This window comes from Ammodytes marinus (assembly GCF_949987685.1).
Source record: "Ammodytes marinus genome assembly, chromosome: 7".
Taxonomy (NCBI): domain Eukaryota; kingdom Metazoa; phylum Chordata; class Actinopteri; order Uranoscopiformes; family Ammodytidae; genus Ammodytes; species Ammodytes marinus.
Window position 1 is genome coordinate 10,285,401 of NC_137211.1, and position 22,845 is coordinate 10,308,245.

The 22,845-nt window shown below is 46.2% G+C and overlaps 1 protein-coding gene across 2 annotated transcripts in view; it reads right to left on the reverse strand.

Moving 5' to 3' along the window:
- Positions 1-106: 106 nt before the first annotated feature.
- Positions 107-22,845, reverse strand: part of samd11 (sterile alpha motif domain containing 11) — a 47,099-nt gene continuing 24,360 nt past the window's right edge. For both annotated transcript variants that reach the window (XM_080031123.1, XM_080031124.1), the window contains exons 5-13: positions 21,224-21,316; positions 17,533-17,697; positions 11,641-11,794; positions 6,753-6,856; positions 6,425-6,503; positions 5,423-6,201; positions 4,034-4,167; positions 2,856-2,966; positions 107-2,612 (exon numbers count right to left, since the gene is read on the reverse strand). In XM_080031123.1, coding sequence (XP_079887249.1) covers positions 2,328-2,612; positions 2,856-2,966; positions 4,034-4,167; positions 5,423-6,201; positions 6,425-6,503; positions 6,753-6,856; positions 11,641-11,794; positions 17,533-17,697; positions 21,224-21,316 — 1,904 coding nt within the window. In that variant the 3' untranslated portion in view covers positions 107-2,327. The remainder of the gene's footprint in view (positions 2,613-2,855; positions 2,967-4,033; positions 4,168-5,422; positions 6,202-6,424; positions 6,504-6,752; positions 6,857-11,640; positions 11,795-17,532; positions 17,698-21,223; positions 21,317-22,845) is intronic.

Below are 22,845 nucleotides of genomic sequence, written 5' to 3' on the forward strand. Positions count from 1 at the left end.
CTGTTTATGTTGATGCACAAGGGCACCTGAAACAAGCCATTTGTGTACATGTGCACAACTGTGGGTATCCTCAGGCTTTGTGAGGACGGAGCTATGAGTCTTGCCTTGCCCGGCCAAGAGGAGGGGTACAGAGCGGCGGGTGTTGAGCCCTGAGGCAGCAGGGCAGTGCCAGGCTGGCAGGGTGGCATCTGATGCCGTGCCAAGGCTCTCTGCCCAGGTGGTAGAGCAGCAACACAGGCTGCTCTGTTTCTGTGCCAACTCCCCCCAAGACCACTGTCTCTCCTATCTGTGTATTCACATGCTCAGACACAACTCTCCTACACCAACTCATCCCCTTTTCGCCAGCATTCACCACTAAACTAAAGGTGATAATGGCCTTGTATTGGATGAACTGCTTATTACACACATCCAGTGGTTTACAATGCAGGGCGGCGGAGTTGTGGGACATTCATTTAAAATGGCACAATTTGAAATGTGACTTGAAAAACATTTTCACGTCCTCACTTTCTCTCTGCAGTGGTTTCTTGGTGAATACAGAACCTTCTGGTGCAGAGGCCCATCCTAAAGCAAGGGGGGGGGGGAGTCCCAGTAGAGTGTGTAGAGCATACTGCTTCAGTGTAAACTCTTTGAATGAGGGAGGTAAGAGTGAGTGGGGGCTGGTTCTGGTCCTGTGTGGGGGTGGATGGCGAGGGTCAGGTTTATCCCCACAGGCAAGGGAGGCCTTGGCCTGCGGCTGAACCTCACACTCTGACAGCTGGTGTTGACCTGAACTGTGCCCCCATGGGTCAGCTCCCCTTCACACACACACACATCAGGAGACGGCATACTCCCTCCTGTTTCACAGAACAACCTGAAGAGGAAACAGGCGTATATTTGTTTGACACAAACACAAGAGAGAAAAGAGGAATTTCTTTAGGATTTATTTCACCTGTGTGGTGAATAGAAAAATAGGATGAAGACAAAACTTTTAAGGGAAATCTAGACACCATTTTTAATTAATTGCTTGCGTAGTTTAAGAAAAAAAAAATCAAAACATTTGCATTAAGAGCTTTGTGCCTTTCTTTTCCCTGCAACCAAGAGAAAACAAAGTATCTTTGGATCCATCTGAAGGGCTAATTATAATACATATCATAATCTGCTGTATCTACTACATCAAAAGTCCTATAAATATTTGTTTTCCTCATATTTATATGCTAAAGTAGCATTCAAGATTGGAACATCTTTTAATATTACACTTGAAAAAAATGAAATAAAGTATGAACAAAAGTACCACCAAACTTCAGCAAGTCACATTTTTCAGTAAAGAAAACCTTATTCGTGCAACTACATTTAACAACAAAAAAGTACCACGTATGTAACCTTCAGGATATTTTCAGCTTAAGCATGATTCTGTACAATTTTGCATGTTTTTCCTACCGCCCACAGTAGTCAACACAAGCGTACAATGACGTAAGCCATACACACCATAGCAGCCATTTGAGGCTACTCCATTTAAATGTTTGTGTCAGTAAATGACAGCCCTGCCTGTGTACAACCAATACAGTCCATCATTTGAGGCACTGGCCTAGCATTTCCCTGTTGAACAATCTTTCTCTGAGACCATTAATTCAAAATAGAAGCAGACACATTGTGAAACGGTTACGATTCCACACATCCGGTCATCTTTGGTATCGGGAGAGTGGAATGCATAGTTGCAGTGATAAAAGGGAGCTGGTGCTGCTCAGCATACGCTTGAACTCCAGCCTCTGAAGAGACAACTCCACGCTGCAGTTTGGCCTCTGGAAACAGGCAAGGGGAAGGGAGACGGAGAGAGAAGGGGAGAGGCGTCTCTTTTTAATTCCTGGGTTCTGCAGGGCTTGTGGTGAGAGCAGTCGTGGAGATGGATAAAGAGAGTGAGTGAACAGAGCTTCCTCCAGCCCAGGAAGGAAGGACGAGTTTCCGCCAGCGTCTGACTGTCTGACTTGCAAGAATGTCGCATTTGTGGCAGGGCTTCGATCCTTTTTTTTTTGGCTGGCTGTCTGTGACCAGCTGTCTCCCTTTCCTCCTCTTTCTGTTCCTCTGTCGCCTCACGTGTTTCCAACCCACTTTGTTTGGATTCTGAACCCAGAGGCTTGATTGGTTTGTGGCTACGGTCCTTATCATCCATTTTTCTATGTTGGAGTCCAATGTTTTCCCCATACATTTCAGCATAAAAGGTCCAAAGAGCAGGGAGGAGTGTGGTATATTGGGTTCTGGGAAGTCTCTGGGTCATTTTGCCATCCTTAAGCTTAGTTCTGTAGTTGAAGTCTGAAGCAGGTCTGCCCACCTCTTCCCTTGCCTGCCCTCTCCTACGATGGCGTTTTGGCTTCATATCGTCCCGCCCCAGTGGAGCCGTTACCATTTTCCTGCTTTGGGGAGGAGCACCCTGGGGTGGGGCCCCTGTATGGAGAGGAGCTGCTGCTGGTGGAGGTTGGTCTGTGGAGCAGAGACAGAGACAGGGGTAGGGGGGTGTCTGATGGTGTGATCAGAGGGTCCCTATCCCGTTCTGGGGGGCGCAGCGTAGTAGAGGGTGGAAACGGGAACGCCAGGGGCAATCCGGTCATGTAGAAAAGCCTGCCAACACGCCGTGCCACCTGAGGAGACAAGAGGGAGAGCGTGTGACTGTCAGTGCAGCTGCTTCAGTGTTGAATAATGGACTCATGCTGAATACTGTATTAAAGGGAGAGAGAGAGAAGAAGAGAGGCTGCAGTCTGTGGGGCTGGCTAGTTTAAAGGAATAATCTATGCTACACTAGCGGTCTGTCTTGGGCCTATGGACAGAAACAAACATTCAAACACACACACAAACACACACGCAGGTCTGTGGTGTGTGTGTACCTGTGAGCGGATCTTGAGCGCGGGCCCCAGCTTTAGTCCCATGGTGTTGAGCAGGTGCTCCTCAGTGAGCAGCGGTAATGTCTCTCCATCAATGGCCTGCTCCCGAAACACCTGGCAGAGACACAGCCGCTTCAGCCACAGCCCCGACATACGCACTCACAGAAATGCACCCCACCGCACAAACCTACACGTTCACTCACACAACCTACAACACAGTGGCTCTATTCCAAAATGTTACATACCCATTTTGAGAGAAAGAAGTAGCTGAAGATTATCATGAAACATTTAACAATAGAGAAGATGCAGTTGTGGAAATGTTTTTTTGTCTGATAGGGTACTAAGCAATGTTATCCTTTAGACTAGAGGATAGGTTCAGATTATTTTAATGGTTTTACAATAGTATTTTTTAGAATATTCATCTGCCAATATTGTATATTGCGAATTATTGGTGACTGAAATAGTTTCTCCTCTCAAAACTAAAGAAATTATGCTTAAAGCGTGACTTGAATGTAAGATATAAGAGGGACAAGTCTTCCTCCTTGCAAAAATGTTTTTATACCCTTTGATACCTATTTGATTTGACTGACTGGCATCATATTAGCTTCCCTTCCATTTCTTACATTGGAGTCACATTAGGAAGGAATCATTTCACATCACAGCGAATAACTCTTAAAACACACGTGTTAATATCTATATTGTTTTAAGACACTAGAAAAATCTGTACCAAATTTAAAAATATTTAGCTGTCTTCAATTTTGTTAAAGATGGATGGGATGTCAGATTAGTTAATGTTTCTCAAATGCTGGATATTTAATTTTGGAATAATGAATGGCTAAAGACACACATACACATTTCATTAACAGCAGCTACAGGTGTATACCTGCATGCAAATATATCTAATTCACACAAAGCCCACAAATATGGTTGCAACTGTGAACATTCATGTGAACACATTCACGGTAAATGTAAAAAAAATAAAAATATAATGCTGCTGTGCAGGTTAAGTGTTCTATCTCAACATTAACAGATGCCCTTAAAATACGACATATTTGTTGCAGTATGTATTACATAATGGTCAGTATTGTTCTACTATGATAACTAGTCAGCCTGCCCCTAGCCTCCTTCCCCTCTTCTCTCTTTCTCTCTCTCTCTCTCGCTCTCTCTCCTCATGTCCTCACCTGTGTGTATTCAGCACATCCGGCCAGGCTGCTTATGAAGCCACACACGTCCTCCACACTCCACTTGCTGATGTCCTCCACGGGGTTTGCTGAGGCCGAGTCCTCCCCATCCGTGAAAAGACCTCCCATAGAGCCTAAAAGAGCAGCAGTGGGTGAAAAGGATGTGTCAATATAAACACCGGGTACAAAGTTGCTATTTATATTGAGGATCTCGCTTTTTTTTTTATAAGTGATGCAGAACCTGAAAATGGAGACTCATAACAGCATTTTAGAACATTTTACAAAACTACTTACAGTACATTTGACTTTTTAATTGAACAAATAAATTATTAGATAGTTGTAATGGAAATGGGTCAGTAATATAAATTGAATTAGAAAAGATTCTTTTCATTATCAGTTAGACTTTGGATTATGTTTAAATTGTAATTTGTGCACACAATTTTTGGAAATTATAAAATATCTTATGTAGCTCTTAATGAATTTTTTTTTTACCAACAACATCCAAAGACATGAATTAAAACAGAAAAGGCTGCAAAACCTCACAGTGAGAAGGGGAAATCAGTGACTGTTGGGTACTTTGCTTCATAAATTACTAAAACTATTATTTGATTTAAGGTCACATATTATGCTAAATGCACTTTTTAAATGTGTTGTAACATATCCATGGGTCCACGGTGTGCCTAGAGACTGCCAAAATATTTAAACAAATAACAATCTCTCCTGTTCTCACTCTCCCCCTTTCTGAAACCCCCAGCCCTCCCCCCAATATACTCCAGTCAGAATTTTCCCCTTTTCTGACCTCACAAACTGGAAAGCCAGAAGCTTCCACTGTGCAGCCCACACCCCTATTTCTTATTGGTCCACGGCCCTGACAGACAGAGGGCGAGGCGTATCTGGCTTCGCTTCCGGACAGGGGGCGGGGGCAGCTCAAAGATTGTATATTTAGGAGGGGAGCTGCAGCTCTTTTTAAAAAATAGGCCATTGTGAGATTAGCTGAACATCAGCATAGTACAATAAATTATCTGAAAGTTTTTTTCAGCAAACAATTAAAGAAAAACGTATTAGGGACCACTAAGACCATATAATATGGTGTATAATAGTACCGAAAAGTGTATAATATGGGAGCTTTAACAATCAAATTTATGGTAGTCTTCTTCTATTTGCAAAAAAGATGTGTACACTGTATTTGTATGTGAACAAAAATTCCCTCCTTTCTGCCCACCTGGCTGTGATGCTTGTGGTGAACATAAGGGTCACACTGGGGTCAGAGGCAGGGCCCCTAACAGGGAGAGGTCTCCTCACTGGAGACACGCACACAGAGGGTGACGCTAATGTGTTTCACATGTCTGCTTTCAGCTGTGTGTGCGTGTGAGTGCGTATGTGTCTTACCCGTGTGAAAGTAGGGGTTGGCGTAAGGAAATCCAAAGGGCAATGACTGGGCGTGAAGAGCAGGCAGTGGTGGCATGAACCCAGGTGGCAGGTGGTACTTTACATCAGCTTTGCCCAGTCCAGGCGTGAAGAGGTGGCGACTGGGTGACTCTGTACCTGCTGAACTAGGGGCGCTCAGCCTACCCGAGCTCTCTCCAGTCTCCTTGGCACTGTGGCACACTCCCTTGCTGCCAGTCTCTTTCCCCCGGTCCCTGTGTTTACTGCTGGACTTGGCACTGACACTGTCCTGCCTCTCCTCACACATCTCTGTCTCACTGTCAGAGTCCTTCATCTCCTCATCCTGCATGTCCCTCTCTGCCTCCCTCCTTCTGTCCTCTCTCCCTACTGTGAAATCTCCAGCCCGGAGCTGTGTCAGGGGCACCCTGCGGGGGGCCTTCCTGCTGTCGGCATCTGGCCCAGCGGTGGAGCTCTGTGCCTGGGTGTCTTTGGGTGTGGCGGGCGCCCCTGGTTGCTGGTGGTGGTGGTGGTGGTTGAGGGTGAGGAGGGGTGTGGCAGCCCCATGGCGTAGCACAAGCATTGCATTGGAGCGGCGGGCCAATTCTTCTCGGAGAGGATGGCCCTCTGGGATGTCATGCAGGCTCCGCAGTGCTGGATGGTCAGGAGGCAGGCCAGGAGGTAGGAGTCCCAGAGGGTCGGAGCCAAGGAGACGATGCTGCTGCTGTCGATGGTGGAGACTTTCCAACTCCTTCTGTCTCAGCAGCTCTGCCGACATCTCAAGTCTGAGGCAGTGAAACAAAAAGGTACTTTAATAATACAGGCCAAATGCTTAGAATGCTACCGTTTCACATTTACAACACAGCGTGCAAGAGTATATATTAAAATACGAATCTATCCAGAAGTTTGCCTTCTCGAAAATAGATATTTAGCTGTCGTTAATTAAAATTACAAATGGCTGCAATAATTACACTATTAGATACAACAGTACAACCCACACCCACACACCTGGCCAGATTCTGCTTCCTAAACATCTCCTGTTGCCGAGCAAAGATCTCAGCTTGAGCTGGTTGGAGGAAACCATACCCTGTAAAAAGCAAAAAAGCAACGATTTATAGTGGTATGCAGGCTATAATAACATTTTTGGAAACAGTGAAATATTTCTTTGAAAAGTGATTTTTAAAATATGAATAAAACTTCTAGTTTGATACACAACCATGAAACATTTCCTTTTAATCAGTGCAAAAGATTTCACACGTATATAAACATGCCATGCATACTATATGAATAGCCATTGGGGATTATTCATTTAACCTCAGCATTATTGATGACTCACCAGGGGCTTGGCAAAGAGCCGAGGGCATGCCCAGGAAAGGAGGCCGCAGGTGAGGTCCTAATGCAATGTGAGGGGCAGTTGGAGACAGTAGGGGTGGAGGATCTCTGTGGACACAAATATGAAGAAGACATTCATTTACTATTTCAATTTGACTAGATTCCCTAAAAATTACTATTGTTAAATGACAAAAACCAAAAGCATGCAGAAATGTAAACTGATTCACTACGCTATGAGGTAGTATTAATAATTTTGTGTTTTTTTTCTGCTCTCGGTACGTCTCAGCTCTTTCGCTCTTTCTTTCGATGTGCATGCTGCCACATCAATGAATGCGGTGTATTTTTATCAGTGGAGCTCCAGAGGCCCCTGAGTCGCCCCAGTGCCTCATCAGTCTTGTCACGCCGCAGCAAGCGCCGCTGGCCATTGCTGTACCCTGGACTGCAGCCTTTCCTTCCCCTGCCGCCTCAGACACACACACACACACACAGAACACACAAACTCTAGACCCGCACACATAATGAGGGCAGAATGCACAATGCCAGTGTGTCACGCTCCGACAGCTGGGGCGGCCCCTGCGCCTTGACCGGGGCCACGGGCTGAAGGACCTTCTAATTAACACTCATCCCTCCTCTCTTCTCTCCCTTTTTTACGCCCTTCTCCTCCCCCCCCCCCCCCCCTCTCCCTCTCACTCTCTCTAGGCTGCATTGAAACCTGGTGAAAAGATGGAGCGTCCTGCAACCTCCGCTTCTGAAAAGGCCTCTCCATTATTGGCTTCGTCTTTTGTCCTCCTCAAGGGGGGGAAAGGCGCCTCTCACCTTTCTCCGTCTCTCTCCGTCTCTTGTTCTGCCTAACCCATCTTTTTCTGTCCATACTGCCGTCTCTACTTCTCTACGACCTCTGAAAATCTGTCTTGTTCACTCCTTTCTTTTTCTCTACTTCTCTTAGACCTTTCTGTATTGTCCTCGCCTCCTCTTCATCGCTCCAACTCATCCCGTCTCTTTTTCACCCAAGCATTATGTTGTTGCCTCTTTGTGTTTCTTTCCGTTTCTCTCCCACTACTTCTTTTCTCAATTCTACACATTTTTTCCTGTTTTTTTCTCTCATTTTCATAGGTACAGGGACATGGGTTTGTGAAAGCAGATAACAATCTGTCAGGTGCGTGAGTCATGTGCACCTTGACCCTATGAAAGCATCAAAGGGTGCAAGGCTTCCATTCTGCAGCGGAAGATAATGCTCTCTGCTCTCTCTGTGTCTCAAACCACAGCTGTTTCCAGGGCTGTTCCTGAGCCTCACTTTCTAGCTTCTGAACCCACACCTCTCTCTCTATCTCTCCTCGTCCCTCTACACTCCGTCTCTCGTTTCTCTCTCCTCCTGAGCCGCTGCTATCACACCAATCAGAGCTCATCTGTGTGTGACTGCCGCCGGCCGCACAATAGCAGACATGGGGAAACAAGCTGAGGAAAACAACAAAATCTAAAAACCAACACTGGGACGCACGCAACCGCAAATATTGTTTTGCAAACGTGTTTAAATGAGCTAGCGCCTGCATGTCTGCTGCCTCACTAGTGCATGGTGAGGGAAACAGGGAGAGAGGGAGAGTAAGGAACTCCGAGGAGGAAGGACATGCATACAAGAGCGGGGGGATGAGAGGGTGGTGGGGGTGGGGGTGAAAACCATTCATCGATCGCCTCCGCCGCTGAAATGTTAATGCTAATCGTATAACCGCTCTCTCCGGCGGTGCCTCACACTCCAGTGGCAGCTCCAATTAATCTTGGGTGAGGGCTGCGGCGCGTGACCCCGGAGCCGCGAGCCGGGGCCCCGCTAGCCGCTGCTTATGTAATTACACCTCCCAGTGTGTAATCACCTGGCCTAATCCCTCGGGGCTAGCAATTAGCCTTGCGACGTGCAGTTCCACTAGGCTACGCTAAGGCGCCCGCAAAAACTCCCATCCACCCCCACCATGGATCCCGCATGCCAAACTCCCATCAGCCCTCCCTCCCTCCACCCTTTCTGATATTCCCTCTCTTTCTTCCCTCTCCTTCCACCGCCTACCCTTGCCTAGCGTCAGGCCGTAGATGAATAACGGTCAATTAAAGCTGCATGACTGGGGCTGCCAGGCGTCTGCGCCACCATAATTAGGCCTAATCACGGGGAGTGAGAGAGAGAGAGACAGAGAGAGGGAGAGAAAGAGTGTGTCTGACACTCCACTCCCTTCCTCCATCTCTCCCTCCTTTTATAGGAGGCAATTTTAAGGGAGGAGTGGCAGACATTAGTTGTTTTGCTTTGGGGTTGTGTGTAGCCAACGTGTGAGTGTGTGGTTTTCTTTTAGCCCTATCTGTGCAGTTTGTTGGCAAACCACTAACATGCTATAAAAAGGAGGCAAAAACACTCACCTAGATTTTGCATGAGACTCAAAATAGGCAGATTTACAAATAATAATCACGAAAAACTATATGGCTATATGCTCTCTCCCTGTATCTCTCTCTGTCTCTGTCTCTCTCTCTCTGTCTCCCTGTCTCTCTCTCTGCCTCTCTATGCCTGCAGTGAGGCCAGGGGCTCCTGGGGAATTCACTGGTGTGTGACGACCTGTCAGAGTGGCGACAGCGGTACCGTCCCGCAACAGCCCAGGCAGTGTGTGTGTATGTGTGTGTATGTCTAGGTGTGCGTGTGTGTGTGTGTGTGTGTGTGTGTGTGTGTGTGTGTGTGTGTGTGTGTGTGTGTGTGTGTGTGTGTGTGTGACAGGGCTGCCCTTAATGACGGGAGCGTGGGGGGATTAGGAGCGCCGCGCGGCCGCCCTCGGCTCCTTCTCCGCAGGAACACATTTACACAGGAAGCTCATTAAAATGGATGAGGCTCCCTCCACGTTCTCTCTCCCTCTCTCTCCCTCTCCCTCCCCTTATCTCCCACTCTCTCAATCTCCTCACTCCCTATTTTGGTTCATCTCTCTCTCACCGTCACTTCGTCCTCTCGCCATCTCCTCTCTTCTTCCCTTTTACTTCCCTCTCTTCATCCCCATTTTAAGCTCAACAATGTTTTCCACCCCCCCTCGCTCTCCCTTTCGTTTTGCTTTTCTCCATCCATCCCCTACTTGCCTTGCAGATGCTTGGTGAGCTTAGTGCCATTTAAGGCCAGACAAATGGAGCGCCAGGCTCTAAGCTCATCGAGCAGCCCTAATGATTTGTTTTTAACAATGGGCTCTAATGGGCCCAAGATAATCAATGATGAGGGGTCGATGGAAAGGTGAGCCACGAAGAGAGTTAGGGAGGGAGAAAAGGGGGAGCCTGCGCTACTTAATACATAATTTTTTTTCCTTTCCTTTCTTTTTACTCACCAATTATCTTGAATTTAATTTTCTATTCACTTACCATTCACTTCAGGTGTCTTTTTGATTTTCCCCTCATCTCATCTCATCTTTTTTTGTTTTATTGCAAGTTCTGTATATTTTATGGGTAAAATACAGGCAGGTAGAGCCTGGGCTTTATATACATATAGACTTCATACACACCAAAAAGTGTGCGGACATTACACCCAAATGAGATTGTTGAACAATATATTGTATACTTTATATAAAAAGTTTAATAATTAATGGGAAAATAAGGGGCCTATCCCATATGCTAGTGAAACATCACACAGGTTGTGCATCCTTCTTTTTTCGTTTTGCATTCTCACATTTGGACAATAGTACAAGTAAAGGGCACTTCATCCTATTTTCCTCATTAACCCCTCTCTTTCGTAAAAAAAAACCTATTGAGAGTAACATGGTTAAAGAGGAGGCCGGGGTGGGGGGGGGGGGGGTTAGAGATGGATGGAGGAAGGGAGGGTGAGGCCTAGTTAACTCTCCCCAGTCCTGTGTGGCTAATTACTCTATGTGCATCGAAGAACAGCCGCGGATCACTGACTACATTCACACTGCACTACTGGCCTCACACACACACACACACACACACACACACACACACACACACACACACTAACACACACACTCACACACACACTCACAAACACACAAAAAAGCAGACATATTCACACAAACAAGCCCAAATTAAATCTGCATAGATGAGCACGCATGCAGACCGGCAGCTTGAAAAATGAAACAAACAAACACACGCGAACAATAGCACCCCCTTCTCGCCTCAACACACAAACGCGCACGCACACACGCACATACGCACACACACACACGCACACACACACACAGACATAAGATTTATACACCCCCACAGCCTCCTCGAGCTGCACCACACAGCGCCTGGCCGCTCTGCTTTCTGCTTATAGCCCCAACCCCTACCCCCTTCTCTGTCTCACACACACACCAACCCCCCTGCTGCCGCACCGCCGGCCCATTATCGATCCCCCGCCTCTCTCCGCGCCACATAAATAATCGACAAGCAATTACCCGCCCACTCCCGCTGCCCCCGGCTTTGTTTGGGAGGCGCAGGGGCCAGCACTGCCGGGAGAGGAGGGAGGAAGACCTGGGAAGGCAGGCGTGCAGCTCCACTGTGGCAGCCAAGAGGTTATTGGATCCCTAGTTTGGCCATGTATGTGGAGATGCACACAGATTCCCAGAAAAAACGTGCAATGCTGCACGCTGAAGACCAATATTAGATCAGATCCTGCTGAAGCTAGCAATGTGTGGAAGTAAGAAAAAATTGTGTAGCAATTCAAACTGGCACGTGATAAACATCTACTCTTTCTCCTAACATCGTTCAATTGAGATTTCCACATTTGCATCTGCTCACAACATCGTATCTAGTGTGTGTGTGTGTGTGTGTGTGTGCGTGTGTGTGTGTGCGTGTGCGTGTGTGTGTGTGTGTGTGTGTGTGTGTGTGTGTGTGTGTGTGTGTGGACGGGGGGCAGACTTATGAGATTTGGGTTTGCAATGGTTGCGTACCTGTCGGTGTAATGTGCGTCCCGGTGCTGTGGCAGACCCTGCTTGCGTCTCTGGCTGGATGAAGAGGAGCTGCCGGCCGAGGGCAGGTGAGCTTCTAAGGCCGCTGGATTCCTCACCGCTGCAGCCAACGCTTCCTGACGCGCACGCAGAATGTCTGGATGAGGAGGGACGGGGGCAGCACAGGGACAGCACAGATCAGGGAGAGAGATGGGAAGATAGAGTTGACATGACAAAGATGGAGGAGGATTCACAGTAGAGGCATAGAGGAAAGAAAAGACAGAAAAAAGCAGAGAGGAGGCAAGAATGTAGGGGGAGAGAGAGGGGAGGACAGAAAATAAATTTAGTATCCAGCTGCTCAAAGCTATTCTAAGGTAGGAACAGAAACACAACTTGTATACAACATTTGAAACAGAAATCCTACTGACTATATACATTTCCCCAGCTTATAATTGATGGCTTATTTGAAGTGTGTTATAAATTAGCTGTAAGTGTGAACACTACAAGTTTTGGAATAGAAGTGAAGCATACTCTAAGAAGTTGTTTATTGTCCTGTAGCGCTGAATATGTGGGCCCTAAGTATGCAGATAGCCCGTAGAAAACGCCACTCAGCTCATTCCGCATTAGCACTGAAAATGATTGTCATGCATTTTCTAATCCCCATATTACACCCATATACACGTACAGTCACACAGACGCACATGAATGCACACACACACACACACACACACACACACACACACTGACCAAGGATAAATAAAACAACATTTTTGCAGGAGGTACGATATTACACAAAGTCCTCAAATCCATCTGTCACACTTTGAAACTGAGTTGACCAGTTTCAAATATGAGGAAATAAAGATGTGGAAGCGGAAAGATGAAAAGTAAGCAAAACAGCATTATAAATGATGGTGTGTGATTATGTTTTCTAATAACAAATAATTACCAGCTCTTGGTACGAGCAAGAAAAAAGGTAAACTTTACACATTGCCACCATAATGCCTTCTTCCTCCACCTCCTGCCCCCAATTGCTCGCCTTATTCCACCCCTTTTCTTAGCTCATCCACTCTCTCTCTCTCTCTCTCTCCCTTTCCCAGCAACCCCGGTTGTATCTCGCCCTTGTAGAAGAGGCCCATCATTATCAGCCAGGCCAGGCCACACCAGGAGACATGGCTTCTAATGAGAGAAAAATCCATCCTGCTCTCTCCCACTGCCTCAATCTATCTATCCTCTCTCTCTCCGCTCTTCTCTGCTTCCTCCCCTCCCCCTCCCCCTCTTTTTTAATTAGACATATCCCTCGGGAGCTAGGGGCCATTTCCGCCGCCGGTAAGGGTGTGACGTGTGTTTGTGTGTGTCTGTGTGATTTAGGTTCTTGTGTGTGTGTGTGCATGCAGGCGTGCGTGCTAAAGCAGTTGAGCAGGCGCCGGGGTGAGGTGGGTGGGGGGTGAAGCGACAGATATTAATGCGGCCAAGCTCCGGTGTATCGATCTGTTTGCTGCGCCAGGCCGCAGGGGACTCGGCTGGCGGCAGACAAGTGTGTGTGTGTGTGTGTGTGTGTGTGTGTGTGTGTGTGTGTGTGTTTGGGGCGGTGTGGGGGTGAGGGGAGTGGGGTTGTGAGAGATAAGGGAAGGATCAGAGGGAACTGGAGCCCCAGAGCACACACACACACACACACACAGTCTGTTGTGCACTACATGGTGCAGGCGTGGCAGTATGGTAGACTTGACCTCTATGAGTTTTCTGTGGTCACAACTCCACCTAAAGAATTATTTTGTATGACTGGATCTGTTGACAGGGTACCCCAGCTATTAGGGCATTGCACTTAGATAACGTTTTGGGACTAGCAAGCAACATTAAACATAATGGACAAAATAGGTGCTGAAAGGAAAGAAATATCCTTGCTATATATTGCAGAAAATATATGAGAATAATACTTTAAATCTTAGACTGCAGACCCATTTGTGCAAAGCACTAAAAGCAGACTGTACCCGCTCCTAAACATGTGTCTTTTAAACGCTACACGCTCAGTTTGTTATGATGACTATGTGTGTACTAAGCTACAGTGTAGTCTCCAACCATATTACACAAGTAATGTCACTTGAACTCCTCTGCATTGTTCCAGAGCTACAGAAGACTTTATACAATTGTTTCCACGGGGGATTCTGTGATGAGTAAATTCCTGAACCCCACTGACCTAAGCCGCACACAAAACTGATTTTTTTTTTTACATTTCCAAAATCTCACATTATATTAATTAATAACACTGTTTAATCATATTTTGTGAATTTTTTAAATGCCATTTAATTTTGTTTTGCACTGCTAGGTTTGTAAATCGGTTGGAAAATACTAGATAATGTTTATCTTATTTCACGCAAATATATCGTCTAAACACAAAATCAGGCTTGAAAATCCAGGATGCGAGTCCCCAACAGTAGCAAGGGCCCTAACTTTGACATGGCAATCAGTTGAGTGTCCCTTAAAACCTGGTCAATAACAGCTGTATAAACCTGGATCTTCTCATTTATTTTGAAAATGTCTCTTTCTTTTATTCCTTCCATTTGCCCTATTATTGCCTCCTCGTGTTATTCTAGCCCATGCTTGTGCGGCTTCACTCCAACACTGGGTCCATGTTTTGTGTTCTCTATCCCCGCTCTTTCTAATTCTCTTTCATGTGAACTGAGAAGAGCAAGGTCACCTGGGGCTCTACCCTTGTGTTGTGTGTGTGTGTGTGTGTGTGTGTGTGTGTGTGTGTGTGTGTGTGTGTGTGTGTGTGTGTGTGTGTGTGTGTGTGTGTGTGTGTGTGTGTGTGTGTGTGTGTGTGTGTGTGTGTGTGTGTGTGTGTGTGTGTGTGTGTGTGTGTGTGTGCATGTGTGTATGTATAGAGAGTAGGTAAACTCTTCGTGTTGCAGGTGCTAGAAAACAAGGAGAGAGTCCCTCCAATTCTTAATTGATGGCACACACACACACACATACACACACACACACACACACACACACACACACCTCTTCCTTTGCATGAGTTATTTCGGGGGTCCCAGATTACCACTCGGACCCATCCCGCTTATCCTCTTTTTGTGCCATCCCATTTTTCTCGCTGCCATCATTCCTGGAGTTGCGCCTAAATCCCCTCGGTTAAGCCGGCTTTTTGTCGGCGTGAGAAAGCAGAAGAGCGCTGCACTGATATAGCTTGGCCAGACTGGTGATGGATTTGGTGGACTGGCAGGTACATGAAAGCCAATATCCCTCTGCTAAAGCGCACCATACACCAGAAAATGAAGTATCTTTTTAGGAAGAGGCATTCAGCCAGTATCATAGGCTTAGCAAGAAGAAAATATGTGTTGAGTTTGCCGCATTGAATTTCTTGACTGTTTGAATTTTTGCATGATCACGTGACATAGTTTTCGGGCTCTTTGGGATGATGATGATAAAGAGATGTTGTGTACAGCTCCGTGTTTCGAATCAGACTAGAGTTACAGGAGACAAAACAGAAGTGCATCCCTTCCATACCAGCCCCTCCCTTCACTTTCATCTGGATCTCAAGCCCCTGCTCTCTTTGTCTTTTCTCTCTTTCCCTCGCTCTCCTTTCATCATATGAAGAGGGAGGGAAAGCCCTCCTGGCCATTTCTACAACCCTGTCACCCCCTCTACCCCCCTCCCCCTACTTTTATTTTGCCCATCAGGTCCAGCGAGAGCCTCTCAAACAACACCTTGCACCTACACAATCGTACACACAAGAGTTCCTCCTCACTCCTGCCTCTTTCACACACACACACACACACACACACACACACACACACACACACACACACACACACACACACACACACACACACACACACACACACACACACACACACACACACACACACACACACACACACACACACACACACACACACTTTAATTTTCTGTGGCCTACACTTCAAACACATGAAAGGATGCTCTGCGGGGACCAAGGCTAAAGGGAAAGTTGGAGGTGGGGGTAAGGAAAAGGGGGAGGAGGAGGAGGAGGAGAGGGGGTATAAAAGCAGTGCTTGAGATGGAGATGTATAGGAGGGATGGTGGTAGTAGTGGGGGGCCCAAGGGAGAGGGAGCAGGGGGTCAACATGGGCCCCATCGTAGACCAGGTCAATGTCAAGGGGCTCTCCTCCGAAGTGAGTCACGTCAGCCTCTCCAGAGACAAAACAGCCGTCCCCTCTGTCCCACCTCCTAGAGACTTTTCAATGTTAATTGGAGAGACGGAGGATGGGAAGGTATAGTGTTAAAAAAAATGTTCTTCATGAAAGTAGAAGTAGCCAGTTAAAGGAAGATTAGCAATACCAAAGACTTGGGCTGTCGGGGAAGGGTTCGGCTCAAAACCCCACGGCTCATCATCCGCTTTAAAGGGATCTGACACGCACAAACACAGCAGTTGGATGTAAACATACACATCGCTGTAAGGAAATCTTATTATGAAGAGGTGGCTTTAGTGTATTTTGTATTTATTTGTGTGGGAACTGAGCATCATTAATAAACTGTAAACTTGTATGCATAGGTTGTCATTAATAATGTCATGCTCTGGTAGAAGTTATTTATGCACCTCTGCCCTCCTCTTTGTTACCCCCTTAATTTCCTAATTTTTTTTGTAATAGTTTCTGTTTACCTCTTTCTCCTCTTCTTCTGCACGTAGAAAGCTTTTTAGGTGCAGCTTGGAAGAAGAATGCATGTGTGCAGAATAAAAGGACAGTGTGGAAACTATCAAACAATTTGGAATGTGGAAGTGAGGAAGCGAGCTTGTCTGTCTCGATTGCGCCAGAGCGTCTGCCTAAAACAAAGCAAAGCTTCTGGGAAAGGAAGCCAGCGATCAGACTGTACCCTGGGCCATAAAACCCCCACAATGCATGGCCTCTTGCTTCTAACTCCTCTAAGACAAGAGGAAGAGGCCATTAAAGTGTTTATAGGCTTCGTCCCCTAGATTTGCAGCCAGCAATTAAAAATCATTACTAATCAAATAAAAATAAAACTACAATTTCGGCCAGGGCATCGACTGGATATATGCTACTGCGAGAGAGCTCATAAAGACTGGTGGAACTTAATGTTACATTCTTTACAAAAATGTGAGAAAGGGGTTAAGATTTTATGGCAGGCCCAGTGAAATGAATATGAAGCCAATTTGTAAAATCCGAAAGTGGCAACTTTTCTAATTTTCTTTTTTCCCTATCAAACTACAATTCTCTTAAGCTAAAACCGGTCAATTTTATGTGTCCGTAGAAGTTGAAAAAAACTGGGAGACACGCTAGTGGTTTCTATGGTGTTGGGAGATTTAAGAGGTTTGGAAGGCAGCCAACGAGAACTCCTGGATCAATTGTGGAATTGATGCATGTGGCGGCTTGTGGGTGTTGTTAACTACGGAGAGCCATGGTGGTCAGAAATCACCCTGAGTGACACTTTGACACTGGGTGGGCAAGCACCGCGAATACAAATGTCAGCTGGGGTTTTACAGTGGCAGCAGTGTGGCACACCTCAACATGGTACCCTAAACATGAAGAGAGCGCTACATCTCTGTGACATAGTGTCACGTGATGGAAAATAGAAACTGGAGTGCTTCCAAACGTTTGAAGTTAATCTTATGTTTTTTCAAACTATCTTCAAAGTTGCTTCAAAATAGAATAAAAATGACTAAAGGAAAAGTAACTCTAGATTCAGCATGAGTCTGAATTTAAAAATCAACCGTGCACTGTGGTTTAAATTGTCAATTAGAGTGCGCTGCAGATATTTGAAAGCCAATATGATGAAAGTGAGAATGATGTGAGAATGACACACACACACACACACACACACACACACACACACACACACACACACACACACACACACACACACACACACACACACACACAGAGCCTGTTGACTGACCGTGGCCGGGCAGACCCATGCTGCTTGCCAGTTGGTAGAGGCGTTGCTGCTGCTCCTCATAGGACCCTTGCTCGCTGAGCGCTGACATCATGCGCCTGTAGTGCTCCTCTGGGCTCATGTGGCCGTGGCTGCCGCCTGCCTCCACCACCGGGCTCTGGGAGTTCTCTGAAGAGAGGAGGGAGACACTTCTGTTATTACCAATCAGCATGTCAATACAAACTGTCAATACCCCACTCATTAGGGAATAAATATCAACTTGAAACATCTGGCTCAAAAACAGTTTTAGTCTATTAACCTGCAATTACTTAATGTTGTACACTGAGGTATCTTTTCTGCAAAATATATTAAATTAATTTATTCATCCACATCCATCTCAATGTCAGTCATAATGGTTGTGAGAAATGTGCCTTAAGCACACACTTAAACATCAAATTTACTGCCCTGATTCAAACGGCAGCAACAGAGTTAGAGATTTTGTAGTTCAACACCCAAATTACATTATAGGACATCACTGTTTAACAGCCTGGCTAAGTATACAATCAGTGACTTGTCCAAGGGGACAGGGGACTAACTAAATCTGACACTAGTGAGCTCAACATTTTCTGTACAGAAGCGCTGGAGGAACAGGAACCAATTTGCATTTTTTTTTTTTTTTTTTTATACTCAACACTGGAATTTCAATTAAATAATCTATAGGTTCACAATTTGGAGGGAGGGATGTTTTCTGTCACATTTTGTGATTTCAGCCAAAAAAGAGGTGGATTTTCTGGGTAAAAATTCCTTAGGCAGTTCTAAAAAACCTCACAAAATGCAACCAGGATGCCATTTAAAACAGAAAATGGCACAGCAAATGTATTTTTTGATGACAACTGCCCTTTCTTCCTCATATATCATCCAGCAAAGATACTTGTACACAAATCATTCATTAAAGAGAAAGCACTGATGGACAGGACAGGAAACCACTCAAGTACGGGCTATACACATACAGCCATGTATTGTTAATGGTCTGAGCCTGACCCTAGCATGAACTCACTACAACTCTGACTGAAAGTATAGAAGTAACCATGCAGTAACACTGGCATAGAGTGAAAGGTTAAGTAGGCTTGTTTTACTGTACTGTTTTAACGCAGACTAAAAAATCACAAAAAGAAACCAAAGAAACCTCAACTTATTCCGTGTGTGTGTGTGTGTGTGTGTGTGTGTGTGTGTGGTAGTCGTGCTGCTGTGCTGTGTTTAAAGTGTTGTGAAGATGATGTAGTGGATGATATCTATCTGGCTGTCAGTCCCCACACTTAATCTCTCTCTCTGACCTCCCTCCTCCCTCCCTCTGTCAATAGTAACTTGATCTAAGGTAAGGGGGGTGGGGGCTACGGGGAGGTGGTTGGGGAGTTAGAAGAGGGAGAACGGGGATAAGGGGGAGGGAGAGAGGGAGGGGAGAGCAGAAGAAAGCAGGGGGGGTATTTTTACCACCTTCCTTCTTATTGAAACCTGAGCCTGGCCCCGGGCAGGCGCGCAGTAGTGGCGCTGAGGAGCGGAGGTGGTGGTGATGGTGGTGGTGGGGGAGAGGAAGCTAGCACGCAAGCAGCTCTGTCTCCACCGCCAAGCTCCAGCTAATCCACCCATGGTCCTCAAGTGTGTGTGTGTGTGTGTGTGTGTGTGTGTGTGTGTGTGTGTGTGTGTGTGTGTGTGTGTGTGTGTGTGTGCACGTAGTCAGTGCTTGTCTAAAGTTTTCCTGCTTTCTAAACGCAGCGGGGGGGGGGGGGGGGGGGGTAAGGGGGGCGATTTAGCAACAAAAAGAAAAACAGACATCATTTACGCAGGCATGAACCCAAACGCACCCAATCTCTTTGGCTCCATCCAAACGCCACCCTCTCTGTCTCAATCTGTTCTCCACCTGCATTAGTCATTAAGGGATAATGTCTGCCGCCAAACTTTGAGGCAAACGATGTAATACAGATAGCACACATGCAGGTGCAGAGTCAGGGATTGGGTGTGGACAGACCTCAAGGTTAAGACACAGGATCAGAAGTGTTTTGAAATGGCTTAAATGCACTTCTCGGAACACTAGACTGTTCACTCACACACACACACACACACACACATATATAGGAGCTGGTTTCTTTAAAGGCAAAAGCCTAACAACACAGACACAAGAGCACATTAAAAAATGTATTCTCTATTTGCCTTAAAAGAAAGCTAAGCCTTAGTACACACACACACACACACACACACACACACACGCACAAACAAACCATGCATCTTTTAGATGCCGGGTTGTGTCTAAGTAAGACTGTAATGGATGAGTGCAGGGAAAGAGGCTCCAGGCTGGGCTGCTGTTGGTCAAAGGTCACCAAGAGTGCAAAGGTGGAGGAGAGCGTGCTGCTGCCGAGCTCTAGACTGAATCCAACATCCAAATGCAAGCACACAAACACTCTCCCTCATCTATTTTTTACACAAAATGCATTTATCGTCATAACGCAAGATTTTACTCATATAGAGCCTTGTGTCACTGTATGTGTGCTGTTGACGTTATTTGGTTTATGGAGTATCCTGGTGTGTGTGTGTGTGTGTGTGTGTGTGTGTGTGTGTGTGTGTGTGTGTGTGTGTGTGTGTGTGTGTGTGTGTGTGTGTGTGTGTGTGTGTGTGTGTGTGTTTGTGTATGCATGTTGCTCAGGTGTCTCCGGAGATGAGGCTTAAAGTGCGGGTAGCTGCTACTAGTCTTGCGGTCTGGCCTGCTGTATAATGCATCAGTCAGGAAGTCGTCCTCAGCAGCCCACAGGGACAGGCCCGGTGGCTGTGCGGGCTCCACGCCGGGCGCCCGGTTTCACGCCGCGTGGAGGAGAGATATGAATAATAGAGGATGGCGACTGGATTGCAAACCTACAGAGGGGAGTTGTCTTGCCAAGGTGTGCTTCCTCAAGGTACATTATTTATGTAGTTCTCATGTCATATAGAGACCAGATGAAAAGGTATCGATAGGTGTGTACATTAGGATTGGCCTGCCAGAATGATATTCTATATACAGGGACCAATTATCCAAGATATTTTATTATGTACATATATTACTGAATGTGCTGTTTAGGAGAAAGCGGGCATGACGACAGCCACCCATACTGTTTTCCTTTTAAAAGGGTCAGCTTACCCAAATCACAGCTTTTATTGGAACTACATCTGCGGTAGAAAATTGTTCCAAATGAAAACTGTTTAAAGTAAGGCCTGTTGATTGACCGGGTAATCCGAGATTTTTTAAAAGTTCTATTTCTAAATGTTTTGAGAATCCGTCTCATTGGGGTGGCAGCAGTACTCAGTGTCTTAATGGTTCCATCTGTGTGTGTGTGTGTGTGTGTGTGTGTGTGTGTGTGTCTGGTTTGGTAATCTGGGTGTACTGACCTTTTACCAACTGCCTCTAGCGTGTGTGCGTCTGTGCAACTTTAAGTGTGTCAGAGAGAGGAAAGGGTTAATAGAAGGATGGTATAGAAGTTTGTCATCAAGTTTGTGACCACCAACAGCTAAAATAATAGCTCCTAATTTCTTCTTCTCCATCTGCAGCTTCAATTCTTTCTCTTTCACTTCAACACCCAGTCGTCCTGTCTTCTTTCCTACAGTTTCCAACCGTTTTCCCCTCAAAATATGCACATTCCTAGCAACATCTGCAACGTCACAATACACCGATCCACTGCGTGATTCTTACCTTTGGGGGATACGCTACGTGACTTCTTGCTTTCAGAGGGACACTCACTGCTGCTGTTGGGAGAGAAGCTTCTCCTCTTGCCTAGCAGGTCATCTGTAACGACACACACAAGGAGGGGAAGAGCAGTCAGAAACAAAAGACCAAAGTAAAAGCCTGATAATGAAGCAATGCTCCACGTCTACCTGAATGCATAGCAGCTGCTTTGGAAATGCAGAGGGCCAAAGCAAGAACAAAAAATGTGATAGGTGGAGAGAAAGAGAGAGAAAAAAACGGAGCAAGTGAAGCAAGCCACGGGCGTCTGGAGATGTGCCTGCACTGTCAGATATGAGAGGGGGCCTGCACCGCCATGGATGACAGATCTGGCCGTCTCTTTCACATGTGTGCGTTTGTGTGTGTGTGTGTGTGTGTGTGTGTGTGTGTGTGTGTGTGTGTGTGTGTGTGTGTGCGTGTGTGCGTGTGCGTGTGCGTGTGTGTGTGTGTGTGTGTTTTGGAGTTTTGGAGTCTATTTAAGGGAGGAAAGAGGCCTGTGTTGGAAGGAGACGTTGGGGGAGACACAGAGACACAGTCTGTCCTCGAGTGTCATCCCTGCTCTCTTCTCCTCTTTCTTCTCTTCCCAGATGTTGGCACCGAAGCATCTGACTGCACGAGAGTCGCTCAGCTTGCGAAAAAATTCCTCTCAGCCTACATTGTCATGTCTATATGATGTGTTTATTTTTTTACAGCCCCTCCCATTCTCTCACGCTGCTCCACTCCCCTCATAAACACACCTCTGATCTCCTTGTATTATTATTTCTCCATCTGCCTCTACTCTTTCTACTCTACGTTAGACGAGTTTGAAACTTCCTCCTGTCAGGACTTCTCTCTCTCTCTCTCTCTCTCTCTCTCTCTCTCTCTGTCCTTCCATTAACACCTCCCTGTCTCCTCCTCCTCTTTCCTCTCTCCCCCTCTCCCTCCTCCCCTGCCACCAATGAGGAGCATCTAGTGAACAATTACAGCCTCCTCCTCCACTCCTCCCAGACTCCTTCTTGCCCAATGTTCTCACCTCGACCCCCCTCAAACACACCTCAAATCAATACTGGCCTAATCAGAGAGGGAGGGGATACAGAGCACATCGCATGCAGCGCCAGCAGGAAGGAAAAGGCTGTTTGTCATTACTCCCTCCCTCTCTGTCTCTCTATCTCTCTCTCTTTCTCTAGTTCTATCTCTTGCACCTCTGCTTTTTCTCCAACTACGTTTCTTCCTTCACACAAACAGCCAAGCCACAGCAGCAACTGCTTCCTTTCTTACTCTTTATCTCTTTCTCTCTCTCTCTCTCTCTCTCTCTCTCTCTCACTCTCTCTCTCTCTCGCTCTTCTAAGCGCATATTTTTAGGGATGGGGTGGGTGTTTTTCTCTCCCTCCCTCAAAGAGAATATTGTTTCCGCTTCTCCCTCTTTCTACCTTTTTAAAAACACCGCAATTTTTTCATAATTTGCCTGGCGTGCGAAAAACACTATGAAAAATGATGGGAAATACACACAATATAATTTCATAGCAATACCCTCGCAGATGGCATTTGGTGATTTTTGTCATGTCATGTGTGTGTCTACTCCTGACATGGTTGTTACCTTTGCAACGGGTGGA